This window comes from Glycine soja, chromosome 3 (assembly GCF_004193775.1).
Source record: "Glycine soja cultivar W05 chromosome 3, ASM419377v2, whole genome shotgun sequence".
Taxonomy (NCBI): domain Eukaryota; kingdom Viridiplantae; phylum Streptophyta; class Magnoliopsida; order Fabales; family Fabaceae; genus Glycine; species Glycine soja.
Window position 1 is genome coordinate 44,289,654 of NC_041004.1, and position 14,744 is coordinate 44,304,397.

Genomic DNA, 14,744 nt, shown 5'->3' on the forward strand with positions numbered 1-14,744 from the left:
AAAATACATTTTAAAATCTTTTAAACAATATTTTTTAACATTATTAAGTTAAATTAACTAAGTCTTTTTTAGCTCGAGTTGCGCAGACCAAATTGAGTTAGATGTATTTCGCTTGACCCGTAGCAAAAGGGCATTCCTTTTTGCACCCAGCACAATTCCTAATACATCCAGCCAAACAGCGTCATTTTAATTTTATCTTTTTGTAAAGCTAATAAAGATGGACTAATATGTAAGTCTCATAAGAATTGATCAATTTCTCAATCTCTAAGTCTCATATAGAAGTTTTAATCTTATATATAATGACATTAATTATTTTATAATATAATTGACCTATTAACTTAGATAAAACATCTTACTAATAACTGTGATTAAATTCAAACTGGTTTATGAAATGTAGGAGTTGGATTTTTAAATTTTAAGCACAATTTTAATTTGGATTTTTTTAGCTCAAATTTTAACCATAGTGACGGCTGAAATCTGATGTCAAATTATTGTGCTATTTTTTAGGGAAAAAAATAGTTTTAAACAAGCCATAAAGGCTCGTGTCATGTGTGTCCGCTCTCATTGATTCAATGATTTTATTTTATCAGGTAAAACACTTATTCTCGTACACTGTATTTCCCTTAGTTTGTTTGAATGAAGAAAAAATAGAAAGAGAAAATTTTAAAGTTTTGTTTCCTAAAATTAACTTTTCTTTTTCTTTCTCTCTATCTTTTTTTTTTCTCCTCAATCAAATAAATATAAAATATCATTGGTTGTGTTTTTTTCCCCTTCTCTTTATCTTGGCGGTGATGTTACTCAAACCATACATAATGTTAAAGCAATTTCCATTGTAGATTATTCTTTTTTCTTTTTCGCTTATAAGTAGAATGAATTTAAAAAGCTTTAGGCAATAACTGGCCAATTTCAACGCCCTGGGGATGTTTCATGGAACTAGTGCAACCTAAAAATGCTAGTTCTTTTTCCAATAAGATAGAGTACGTGTACTAAGACACTATAAACATAATCGCCAAGGTATTGGGAAATTACAACAACCGTGTGTTGATTCTTCAAAGGAGTGACAACGACTTTAACTAGAGAGATACAAAAGCTGTATATATACGAATATTCCGCTCACTTTCCTTTGTCCATACTGCTCCGAAACGTATAGTTGCATAAAAAAATCTCATAGCAATTGATACATAACTCATAAAGAAGAGGCTTATATATACTTGTTGTGTCACGTTGAATAATCAACTAATATGATAGATAGGCTCCTCTTTGGCCCATCAGTCTTCGCATTAAGCGTGCTGCCAGCCTAGAAAGCCATGTTTTAAAAGCTTGCATGCATAAATTATTAAATTTTTAAAATATTCAAAACTTTGATAAGTTACTAACATGTCGATTATCTCACTGAAATTGAGCTCATGCAGTCATACCCTTAAAGTAAGGTCATGAAAAAATATGATTAAAAAAAAGATTGTGTTAAAAATGATTTATTAGATTTTGTCAGAAATTATTTATGAATAAATTTAATAAATATTTTGCACTGATATCATGGTAAAAAAAAAATATTGATAAGTAAAATTAAAAGACTAAGATGAGAGATGGAAATAAGCATTAACACAGTACTATTTGAGTAATCACTAAAATCAATACGGTGTTTGTGAAAAACTTGAATAAAAAAAATCAATAAATAGCTAGCTACTTAGTTATGTGTTTGTATGCATAGCAAGGGTTCAGTGTAACTCTAAATGCAAATAAAGCACTAATGCAATTGTATTAAGAAAAAAAAAAAAACAACTAAAGATCACTGTGAGATCAGAAGAGCATATACGAACAACAATTATCTATTGCAGTTGGAATTGACAATTATCTATTGCAGTTGGAATTGAAAATGATTTTTACAATACAGAAAATTGAAGGTTAAGAATGAACATCAAGCTTTACACGATACAATCTTGTTTGTATTCAGGAAGGTAAATATAGAAACAGATAAGTGCAATGATGGTGATCTATCTTCTTCATACATTTCTGAAAATTTAAATATCTCCTTTTCGGTACGTTATTGCATGAGAATTAAGAAAATAATTACAATCATAAATAATTTGATCAGTTAACTTTAATTTAAAAAAATCTAACTGTGTGTTTTTTGTTTTTTAAATTCTTGAAATCAAGAATAAAAAATAATAATAATCCACTAATCCTTTTTTAAAAATGAAACAGACAAAAAATTGACTGGAGAAAGTGTTATATATCTAAATCCACTGACAAAATTTGATTAAAAATTAAACATGATCAAGGTCAATTAACGGCTGGCAACCTTTCATCTTCCGTTCACATGATTAGATTAGAGAGAGTTGTATGTGACTATCACCAAAGTGGGCCAACTCTTCGAGGAAACTAATTAATCCGCGTTTGTATAACTGCATTATTATACATTACTAGTATTTTTTAAAATTAAATATATAAAAATAATCATTTAACAAATAAGTTAATTAAAGGGCACTAATAAATACCCCTAAACAGTTATCGGTTAACACAATAATATTTTGACTTAAGTTTTATTTTTTTAAGAATTAATTATCAATTTGATCACCAAATTATATTTAAAAGATTTAATTTACTTACTAATTTTTCTAAAATGCACCAGTTTGATAATTTTCGTCCTATTTAGCTGACACCGTTAATATTATAAATTTTAACAGTTTTTATTTATGCATAGCGACAATTGTTAAAAACCACCACAATTTTTGTCTTAACAATGTCAGCTCAAAATGATGAAATGGCCTAATTGAATTATTTAAAAAAAAATTAAAGATCAAATTAAAGCATTTGAAAATTCAGGAAAAAATTAAATCTTTTAAAATAATTTAGGGATAAAATTAGTAATTAAGCCTTTTTTACATAATTTAATTTTTATATTATTAGTATAAAAATATCTTTTTAATTAAATATTCCTAAACAGTTATCGGTTAACACAATAATGTTTTGATTTATTTTAATTTCTTAATTCTTATGCTGTATATGGAAGATATTTTAAAAAATAAAACATCAAAAGCTGCTATAATCCTGTGGATCGTATATCGGTATATATATTACTCGTCAAACCTAAACATCAGTTGTAATCCCTAATATTTAATGCATGATTACTATTTCATGCATCAATCTATTCCATCAACAGTTAAATAATTACGGGCCGCCTTCATGTAATCCCTCATTAATGATTATACACATTATTGTCAATTAGCATGCAGCCATGTACTGACTTTTCATCTCCAACATGGAAAACATTCTCAACAGTGTGGAAACGTACCTCTCCTTAAATTCTAAGTCAACCAAAAAGTAAGCAAACAACTTGGATATTAGCGAGAACACCAAATCAAGATGACACAATTTGGTAATAATAGCAAAAACTAAGGGTATTGATGTATTTATACTAGTATAAATACACATGGTTCAAGTGCATACACGGTAGGGCATGAAAATCGAAATTATCTTTAACAACAACCAACAACTACGTCTCAAATCGTTCCTACGTTGAGAGATATGGCCAAAATGGTGATGATGAGTACGTTTTTCTTCAAATTTATTTTCATCTTTTGGTACCGTTTTTTCTTCAAGCCACTCAAAAGCCTCCGAAGAAGTGTTAGCAACATCACATATGCAACCCATCAATTCAAATACCAGAGGTACCACTCTCTACTTCATCGTAATTCAGATCTCAATGACCACACTCTCATCTTTGACGTAGAAGGTGCGTTGTTGAAATCCTCTTCAGTGTTCCCATTTTTCATGCTCGTTGCGTTTGAAGCAGGAGGGTTATTAAGAGCTATTGTTCTGCTTTTAGTGTACCCTTTTGTTTGTTTAGTTGGAGATGAAATGGGGTTGAAGATGATGGTTATGATATGCTTCTTTGGGATCAAAGAAGAGAGTTTCAGAGTGGGAAGAACCGTTTTGCCGAAGTTTTTGTTGGAGGATGTTGGGTCAGAAATGTATGAGGTGGTGAAAAGAGGTGGCAAAAAAGTGGGGTTGAGCAAGTTGCCACGAGTGATGGTGGAAAGCTTCTTGAAGGAGTATTTGGAGATTAATTTTGTTGTGGGGAGAGAGCTGAAAGTGTTCAATGGCTTCTACGTGGGGTTGATGGAGGAGAGAAAAACCGTGCATGCTAATTTGGAGCTGGTTCGTGAAGGGAAAGGAAACAGTTCTGATATGATTGGAATTTCAGGATTTCATAAGGATCTTGACCATTCCTTCTTCTCTACATGCAAGGTTTGTCTTTAATTACTATCTTTTAATTATGATATATCCTTATGTCGAATTCAGTCAATTCATTCTCAACTAAACAGCTTTTTGAAGATGAGACATTTTTAAAGAGTGAGATTCTTTTAAATATATATAAATTGTATTTGATCTTTGTTCAACTTTCTTTAGTAAATTAGTAAAAAGGTTGAACATGTAAATAAGAAAATTTAGTAACTTTATAATAATTTTAAAATATTTAATTTAATTATGTTTATTTTTAATTTCTTTTGCTTAATAAATTTTTTATCTCAAAAAATGACCAACTTTTTGTTTGGTTCCTAATTAATATATATATTTTATTTTGTTTTTGGTCATTAAAAAAATATTTAACTCATTTTTTTAAAGTGTTATCTAAACAAATATAAGGTAAAAAGTAAAATAAATTTTTTACTGGAAAACAAAACAAAATTTCAGTCATTTATCATGTACAAAACATATTTAACCTTAATTTTTATATTTTGTCTAAATTAATTGCCATAATTTATTTATAATTGAATGGCTTTAATTTAATTTATATTTAATTATATTTTATTTAAATTAATAAATACACGTATAGTATATTGAATGCTTCTATGTTTATTCAGAAGAAGAAAAAATGCTTAATTGTGTACTATTTTAAATTATTTTAAGGCTATTAATTACTCCGGTTTTATGTATGACTTTTATTAACATATATATGCTTTTCGTGCTAATTAAGAAACTCATAAAAAAAATATGAAATCAGGAATATAAAAATTTGATATATTAAAAATACAAAAAAAATTAATATTTAAAAAAATAAAAGTTATGAAAAACGTTTTTTTTTAACGTGCAACCTAAGGAAAAACTAACAAAATCTATATTTATAGTAAGTTTTTTTTTCTTTTGTATATTTACATCTCAGTATTGATGGCGGTATTAATTTATCAAAGATTAACTCAACATGTTAAATAGTTTTAATCTTTTAATACTTCATTATATATATATATATATATATATATATATATGTTCGTGTATCGTTACCAAATACATATCTGTCAACATTCCCCACCACTAACTACATTTTACAGCTTCATTAGTTTTGTTTATATTTTCACTTCAGTTAATGCCGAAGCTTCATTTAGAAACTCATCTGTTGACTGTTGTTTGACTTTTCTTTTATGAACAATAATTTTAGGAAGTGTATATGGTGACGGAAGCTGAGAAGAAAAATTGGAAAAACCTAGCAAGAGACAAATACCCGAAGCCACTAATATTTCACGATGGAAGATTAGCACTTAAACCCACACCACTAATGACTCTAGCCATGCTAATATGGCTTCCTTGTGGCTTCATCCTTGCATTGATTAGGATCACAACAGCACTCTCACTTCCATACAACATCTCAACGCCCCTATTGGAATTCACTGGGCTTCGTCTCACAATTTCAAGGCCCAAAACCACAAACAAAGAAGATAAATTTTTACTCAAGGGGCGTCTTTATGCATGCAACCACAGAACATTGCTAGACCCTCTCTATTTATCGTTCACTTTGAGTAGAGACCTAGTGGCCGTGACATATAGTTTGAGCAGAATGTCCGAGATACTCGCACCGATCAAAACGGTGCGTTTGACGAGGAACCGCGACGAGGATGCTAAGACCATGAAAAGTTTGTTGAAACATGGTGACCTGGTTGTGTGCCCTGAAGGGACCACGTGTAGAGAGCCCTATTTATTAAGGTTCAGCCCTTTGTTTTCGGAACTGTGCGTTGAAATAATCCCTGTGGCAATTGATTGTCACGTGACAATGTTCCATGGCACAACCGCAGGAGGTCTTAAGTGCTTGGACCCATTTTTCTTCTTGATGAATCCCACACCTTCTTACTCTGTTCAGTTGCTAGAGAAAGTGTCACCTCCATTACCGCTAGTAATGTTATCAATGGCGATTATGCGGGATTTGCAGTGGCTAATCACGTGCAAACGCAAATTGGGAAGGCCTTGGGATTTGAATGCACTCAACTTAATAGAAAGGACAAGTACTTGATTTTGGCCGGTAATGAAGGTATAGTTTCGACCACAAAGAGTGGTAAATAGTTAATAGGGTTTTGATTTTGCTCATGCTTTGTTTAAATCACTAATAATTAGCAATGCCCTTGTGATGGAAAACATAGACAAGGAAAATACGGCAAAAATGACTTCCCTTGCTTGTTGTCATTATTTTTTGGCCATTTTTTTCTTCGTTTTTCTATGTTGTAACGTAGAAGCAATATTGATTCATATCTTATTGTTAATCTCATATATAGTGATTCATTAATGAAGCGTATCGACTGTGGACTCTCCAAAGGAGGGTATTATTTCATCTAGTATGATCGTGATATGATATTTAATTGATTAAACTCACTGAGCCTAATTAAGTTCGCGTAGCAGTAATTAAATCGTTTATTGTTTTTCCAACAAATTTGATTTGATATGGCAATGTTTAAAATCAAATTAAATGAACTGGGAGATATACTCGGACTTTTCCACTTTCTGCCAATTGTTAGTGGAGTAATGCCATATATGTCTTCATAAAATGTTTCTTACAATTTTTTTTTATAAATATTTTATAAAAATATTAAATAAAAAATTTATTAATATCTTAAATTATAGGCAGCACTCAGTATTGTACTCTCATTAATTGTTAGGGGGTAAAGCAAACAGAATTTGAATTAAGTTGAGGTCTATTTAAAAATTAATGACATGCAGGTATGTATACTTTAAATTTTGAGTCTAAGACTTGCAATTTTAAACCAATATTCATGTTATTGTATTTGTTGGAGTCTAAGGTACTCCCACAAAATTCATCCAACTATAAGAATAACTTTTTATTCAAAATTTAATTATATTTAAAGCTATTGCATTACTTCTTTTAAAAATATATCATGTGAGGATCAAATTACAAAACCAGCAACTACCCAGCTAGTTAGTATATATGTTTGGGTTTATGTGTTACGAAATGTAATTGAAATTTCATGCCTACTAAAGTGGGCAGACTATGGCGCAAGCCTTTGCATATGCAGCTGCAATTAATCGACCTTGCTTGATTCCATGCTAAGTAGGAGAGCTTACGATATGATGATGCATGTGGCCCATCTAGGGACTATGGTGTCTTGAATAGCCAAATAGTCACCTCCCTTTGGAGATAAGGGAAATGGTTACGTCCACGTTTTAGAAATCTATATTCATCATTTGGGTGAAAGGCAACTGCATGCGTCAATAAAAGGATAACCTTAAGGGAAAACCCTAGACAAAAATAAACATATACCTTTGCTTTGAATCTAATCATAGGTTTTTTTTGGACAGCGAATCTAATCATAGGTTATTTCAGGGTCATTCTCTTGAGACATCTCATGACCATATATATATATATATATATATATATATATAATTGTTTCGAATCATATAATAATGTCTCGTTACAAGAATAGGCCCTGTGAAGCCAGGTTACAATCTATTTAGGCAATGAAGGCATAAATAAATGATAACCCAGACAAGAGCACCAACAAACCAAAAGAAAGTCCATCAGTAAAGAGAGTGTTATATCACTTTTATTTATTTATTTATATGACTTAATTATCTAATTTATTAAGATTAAGGAAAATGATTAATATAACTTGTAATAATAAATTTATTTTAGATTTATAATTTTTTTAAAACTATTATTATTATTATTATTACTTGTATTTTTTAAAATTATTTTTCAGTACATTCTCTCTCTTTAATTATATGCATATTTATAGTGTAAAAATCATCAATATAAAAAATTATAAATAAAATCTTATAAAAATGAATAATAAACATTATTTTAAAGTTGTATCATAATGTCTCATTTTTTTTTGGGTGAATTATAATAATGTCTCGTTAGCATAAGCTTAATTAATCGGTAAATGATATGTGCGGATAAAAAAAACTTTAAATGGTATGTGATTGGTTTTTACTAAGGATGATTTCATCATTAAAATTATATCAAAAAAATAAAATAGATTTTTTGTTTTAAAGAATTTATTATTAAATTTTATTATAATTTTTATAAAAAAATTAAAATTAAAATTATTTTTACTCTAAATTCAATTTTAACTAAAATTGATTTTATAAAATCCAAATACTTTAAAATCAAGTTATAAACGTTGACCCGAGTTCAAGCTAGGTAAACAACCTGTAACTAGTAGCATAAAGCATCACACTATATTACCTGCAGCTAGGTAAACAACCTGCAACTTAACTATGGCTGTATTTGATATAATAAGCTGGAAAGTTAATGAAAGTTGGAAAATAATTTAGAAATATAATTAATGGCGTAAAAAATATGTTTATGTATGTGTATTAGTGTATGTATATAATAATTAAAATAAATAATTTCATATATTATTATTACTAGGTAAATACTAATATTTTATAAAAACTGAAATAACGTATGCACATGTAACTTATTAAAATAAAGGTATTAATTATATGTGAGTAAAAAAATAGTGATTTTTGGAAATTGATAGGGATAGAATTAGAAAATATTGTATAGCTCTTAAATCTTACAAGTTATATGAGTTATGAGACTAATTTTTATGATATGAGTATCCCAAGGTATCTCCATGTGGCGGCACCACCTAGGAAGTGAAGGTAGGTGGTGACACAGATTTAGGTCTTTGAAGAAACCTACGAAATTTTAGGGTTCAATAAAAAATAATAATAATTGAATAAAAAATAATTAGACAGATGTTAATGTTAATTACTAATGAAGACTAATCATCACTCACGTAAGTTTGGATTTTCTGAGCATAGGTTCATGTAAAAAAATACACATTTAAATTTTATATTCAAAATTTTAGTAACAGATTTTGAACATTTGCCTATTTATTTAGGAGAAAAACATATATCCTTTACTTTTTTTACTTGGGTCCGTTATTGGTCATTCAAAGACCCTTCGACCCAAAAAAGATGGTCCGGCCCATATAGAAAAGAATTGGCAAGACGTATATTGGGCTTGAGTTAATGGGCTGAGTGACAATAAATAATGAAAAAACTGTGGGCTGAATTGTAATTATTAGAAACTTCATCTTCCTCACTAGTCATTAAGGTCTGGTGGTTTTAGTGTTACACACAAAAGAGAAGCTTAGCCCTAGCCAGCATCTTCCAGCACCAATTTGCTTGGATCGGAATTAGGGTTTTGAAATTGATGGGTACGGAGAGAAAGAGGAAGGTGAGCTTGTTCGATGTGGTAGACGATTCCGCGGCAAAGATGGCGAAAACCAATGGCGGCGCTGCTAATAATCTCATCAATCACTGGACCTCAAGGCCTTACTCCCAAAGGTACTTCGAGATTCTGGAGAAGAGAAAGACCCTCCCCGTTTGGCACCAGAAAGAAGAGTTTTTGCAGGTTCTCAAAGATAACCAGACTTTGATTCTCGTCGGTGAAACTGGTAGTGGCAAAACTACGCAGGTTTGTTTTGTTCAACTCATATGTTTATGTTTTTTTTTCTTCTAGAGATTGGTTTTATGTATTTCAATAATATGTTTTCTAGCATGTTTTAGGGCATTTTTAAAAAAAATTAAATTCGGATACACAAATGTTACGATGATAGATGTTTTATCTAGGTTTCACTATGTGTGTATGTCTCTAATTTATGAAAAAAATTATGCTTTTTTTGGGGGGGTCGCAGATTCCTCAGTTTGTTTTGGATGCTGTCGAATTAGAGACACCGGATAAACGTAAGAAGATGATGATAGCGTGCACTCAGCCTCGGAGAGTGGCTGCAATGTCTGTTTCGCGTCGTGTGGCCGAAGAGATGGATGTAACTATTGGGGAAGAGGTTGGTTACAGTATCAGATTTGAAGACTGCAGTAGTGCAAAGACGGTTTTGAAGTATGTTTAGTTTTGCTATTGGATTGGTTTATGTTATTGATTTTGAGCTTGATTGATATGTGTTGTCTATGTTTTTTGTTTTCCTTGTGCTCTTTTTTGTGTTGTTTTGTCTAGTCTAAAGTGGAATGCTTTGTCTCACAGGTATCTAACGGATGGTATGCTCTTAAGAGAAGCTATGACGGATCCACTTTTGGAACGGTACAAGGTTATTATTCTTGACGAGGCACATGAGAGGACTTTAGCCACGGATGTGCTATTTGGTCTTCTGAAGGAAGTGCTTAAAAATAGACCTGATATGAAGTTGGTTGTTATGAGTGCGACTCTTGAAGCTGAAAAGTTTCAGGGCTATTTTTTCGGTGCCCCTCTCATGAAAGTTCCTGGAAGGCTACATCCTGTTGAAATTTTCTATACTCAGGAACCTGAAAGGGATTACTTGGAGGCTGGCATTAGGACAGTGGTACAGATACACATGTGTGAGCCTCCAGGAGATATACTTGTATTTTTGACTGGAGAGGAAGAGATAGAAGATGCTTGCCGCAAAATAACAAAAGAAATTTCTAATCTGGGAGATCAGGTGGGCCCTGTTAAAGTTGTACCCCTGTATTCTACACTTCCTCCTGCTATGCAGCAGAAGATTTTTGAGCCAGCTCCACCTCCACTGAAGGAGGGTGGAACTCCTGGAAGGAAGATTGTGGTATCAACGAACATAGCAGAAACGTCCTTGACAATTGATGGTATTGTTTATGTCATTGACCCCGGTTTTGCTAAGCAGAAGGTTTATAACCCACGAGTTCGTGTGGAGTCTTTATTAGTGTCACCAATATCGAAAGCTAGTGCACATCAGAGATCAGGGCGTGCTGGAAGAACTCAACCAGGGAAGTGCTTTAGACTTTACACTGAGAAAAGTTTCAATAATGATCTACAGCCACAGACCTATCCTGAAATTTTGAGATCAAATCTTGCCAACACAGTTCTTACTTTGAAGAAACTGGGTATAGACGATTTAGTGCATTTTGATTTCATGGACCCTCCTGCTCCTGAGACCTTAATGCGTGCATTGGAAGTGTTGAATTACTTGGGTGCACTGGATGACGATGGTAACTTAACAAAACTGGGTGAGATTATGAGTGAATTTCCCTTGGACCCACAGATGTCAAAGATGCTCGTTGTCAGTCCTGAATTCAACTGTTCAAATGAGATTCTGTCCGTTTCTGCCATGCTTTCAGGTATAATCCTTTTATTTTGTTGCTTTTTTATGTCTGTCCAGTATCCCCCCATAATGCTAAGGCAAATTAGTTATGCTGGGATCCATTTTGAAATGGACTCCCTGCTGTTGTGCTTGTGCAAGATGATAATCTTGTGGATATGATGGGGGATGTTTGACTGCTTACATGTGTGCTTAGTTGCACATGAATGTGGTCAGTTGAGTGTGTCCTGTTAGGTTGTCATCAGCAACTGTCTTCTCTGGGTTCCATGTCCCCGGTTGGCATGCACCATTGGATTCTAAGTAAGTGCTGATGCATTAGTTGCAGTTTCTCAGTATTCTCATGAAGCAAATGGTGTGGTCTCGCCTCTATGCATCTGCTGACCTTCCGTGGACCTCCTCTGTGATAATCAATTTCTTTCTTTAGTACCCAATTGCTTTGTCCGGCCTAGGGAGGCACAAAAAGCTGCGGATGAAGCTAAAGCTAGGTTCGGGCACATTGATGGAGATCATCTCACACTGTTGAATGTCTATCATGCGTACAAGCAAAATAGTAAGTAGTTATTTCTGCTAGCTCCTTTTTTTTCAATATCTAGTTAAATTATTACTTTTTTTTATATTAACTTTGTTAATTGTAAATGTTTTTTAAGATGAGGATCCCTCTTGGTGCTACGATAACTTTGTTAATCATAGGGCATTGAAATCAGCTGATAATGTTAGACAACAATTAGTGCGTATCATGTCCCGGTTTAATCTGAAGCTATGCAGCACTGACTTTAATAGCCGCGACTACTATGTCAACATAAGAAAAGCTATGCTAGCTGGGTATTTCATGCAGGTAGCTCATCTGGAGCGTACAGGACACTACTTGACAGTGAAAGACAACCAGGTTTGTTTAGATGAACTGCTTTTGTCTTCTTCATCTGTCTTTCATTTGTGTTGTTGGAGGAGCTAGACTGTCAGCTTTAGTATTGTACTTTTCTGGTTCCTAAATGTTTCTGTTTTGTTTGTAGGTGGTGCATTTGCATCCATCCAATTGCCTGGATCACAAGCCTGAATGGGTCATTTATAATGAATATGTTCTTACCAGTCGGAATTTTATTCGTACTGTTACAGACATACGTGGGGAATGGTAAGATTCTCTCTGTATATGGATTATTGATGCTTGTACCATCAAAGATGCAAAGTCTTGAATGCTTGTAATGTTTGATGTGAAGTGAAAGCCTGATGAAAATATGAACTTGTGTTCAATTAAAATGGGAACTACATGATGAAAAACATTTGAAGACAGTACTTAGACAGATGCAATTTGTGACTGAATTTCATTGTTAGATTTTAGGGAGAAGACTTGGGAGGTAGTTGAATGTCAAGTATATTGTTGTGTTTTTTTTATAAGATGAAGGTTATCTAGTTTCCCTATTCCTGACATGCAATTCTCATTCTCATCTCATACAGGTTGGTTGATGTAGCACCACATTACTATGATTTGTCTAATTTCCCCCAATGCGAGGCAAAGCGTGTCCTCGAGAGACTTTACAAGAAGCGAGAAAAGGAAAAGGAGGAAGCCAGGAGCCGCAGATGAAGTCAGCCATCCACACTATTTTTGCCTTTGGGTTTGGATTTGGATTGGATATTTTGCCTTCTGCAGCTGAGACTGAGATCATGATTCCTGGTGGCACTTGCCTTGTAATATCCTTTACATCTGAAAGGAATACTGAATGTCGATAGTTTAGTTCAAAATGAGCTAAGTTTCTTGTACCATTTGCTAGAGTAATAGTGAACATTTTTTTAATCACCGTCCATCTTCTGTTGTACCTTTAGTCCAAATTTGTTTCTGGATTTTATTCTCGTTAAAGGATAGATTATAAATGTCTGGATGCCTGGATATACTAAGCTGGGAATCTATTATGTTTTAGTTATTCATTTATAAGTAATTTATTTTTACTCCTATTCTCAGTCCTCACTACTTGAACATGTAGCAAGTTTCCAACTATCCTGCAGTGTTACCTAGAAGTTTGGTTTAAATAGATTATTCCACAAAAAACTCAGTCCATCACGTAGTTGAACAAAATTGAGGGGTTGGAATGAATGCTATCAAATATATTTATTATTTTTATTATTTTTTCTTTGAATTCAGGGTATTTTCCAATATAGTTAATAATTAATATCTTGAGGTGATATTCATTTTTGGAACTGGTTATTTTTATAGATTTTTTTGTCACAAAGATGGTATTAGGGATTAAATCTCCGACAACGTAAATTTACAGTAGCATGTAACAAATGTAGATTTAAATTAATATCGGAATAATGCAACCCACGTTTAAAAATAATGAGATTATTGGAATATTTCTATTTACCACCTGAGTCTGGAAAGAACAATCGAAATTTGAAATTTGAATGTGTCGATTTCAAATTTGGAGATCATGAAGACAACGTCATTTTCCTTGAATTGTATGAAGCATAACAGAGGCCCTCGGCTTTCGTTGGCTCAGCTTCTACTGATCAACCTCACTTTTGAAATAAACTTTCAGAGATTAATGGATCCAACACACCAAGAAGCTACTTCCAAGGGATAATGGAGGACTACAGGACCTTTCTCAACTTCAACTTATCATTCCTAATTATTGTTGGATTGAGGATATATCTTACCGAGTACCAAGTATATCCTATTGTCCTTTCTAATATACAAGCTTTTCCAATTCTATAAAAATGAAATGAGTTAAATACCTTTTTATTTTTTTAAATCATCAAAATATATACAAAAATGGTTACCAAATCGAGTAAAATGTTTTGAAGGTTTAAATTGTCAAAAATTATTTTTTAAAAACTAAATTAAAAAAATTACTAATTAAAAATTTTCACAAATGTGAAACTATGAATAAAGAGGGACTAAAAAATTTTATAAAAATTGAGGGAATACTAAAACAATTTTTTTAAGGAGTAAAAAAAATAAATTTTCAAATTTAAAGGAATAAAAAAACATAAGCCAAATGAAATTTATCCAACTTTTATGCCTAAAAAAAGATGAAATCATGCTTAGTAAAAATCAATCACATCATTTTTTTTGGTGGCAGACTCATGTTTACATCGATTAAGCTTTCCCAATTCTATAAAATGAAATTTATCCAGCTGGGCAGTGTTGCTTGTTTTATCATTTGATGAAACACTATCGTGAGGCTGATGAAAGAAAGTTTCCTTTGTTACGACGACAACAATAATAAATAAAATCTCAAAAATACAAACATTCATTTAACACATTCTTTTTGTCATACATATCACCTATAAGGTTATCACATAATCACTAATCTTTCGTGTCTTTCTTTCTCACGATGTAAACTAGCATTTAGTGTTTACGAAACATTACTTTTATGACATGCTAGTGAAATCTGTGACATTCATGCA

At 32.1% G+C, this 14,744-nt stretch overlaps 1 protein-coding gene and 1 pseudogene across 4 annotated transcripts; both read left to right on the plus strand.

The window, feature by feature from the left end:
• Window positions 1-3,467: 3,467 nt before the first annotated feature.
• LOC114407443 lies at window positions 3,468-6,601 on the plus strand (annotated as a pseudogene).
• Window positions 6,602-9,331: 2,730 nt separating this feature from the next.
• Window positions 9,332-13,292, plus strand: LOC114407444 (probable pre-mRNA-splicing factor ATP-dependent RNA helicase DEAH2). 4 transcript variants are annotated; one of them, XR_003665647.1, is made up of 8 exons: window positions 9,332-9,715; window positions 9,936-10,138; window positions 10,280-11,364; window positions 11,770-11,895; window positions 11,993-12,231; window positions 12,356-12,474; window positions 12,798-12,998; window positions 13,038-13,292. XR_003665647.1 is itself a non-coding variant. In XM_028370542.1 (7 exons), exons 1-7 carry the CDS (start codon window positions 9,452-9,454, stop codon window positions 12,922-12,924), a joined length of 2,163 nt encoding a protein of 720 aa, XP_028226343.1. In that variant the 5' UTR covers window positions 9,332-9,451; the 3' UTR covers window positions 12,925-13,292. The 4 variants fall into 4 exon arrangements, 1 of the variants encoding a protein (XP_028226343.1); XM_028370542.1 differs by having other exon boundaries at window positions 12,798-13,292; XR_003665648.1 differs by lacking the exons at window positions 12,356-12,474; window positions 12,798-12,998; window positions 13,038-13,292 and having other exon boundaries at window positions 11,665-11,895; window positions 11,993-12,016.
• Window positions 13,293-14,744: the final 1,452 nt, after the last annotated feature.

Excerpts from the sequence above, each read along its gene's own strand:
- LOC114407444 (XM_028370542.1), top strand. The coding sequence starts at position 9,452 with ATGGGTACGGAGAGAAAGAGGAAGGTGAGCTTGTTCGATGTGGTAGAC. Across the intron at positions 10,139-10,279 it reads AGTGCAAAGACGGTTTTGAA|GTATCTAACGGATGGTATGC; the intron begins GTATGTTTAGTT and ends TTTGTCTCACAG. Across the intron at positions 12,232-12,355 it reads TGACAGTGAAAGACAACCAG|GTGGTGCATTTGCATCCATC; the intron begins GTTTGTTTAGAT and ends TTTTGTTTGTAG.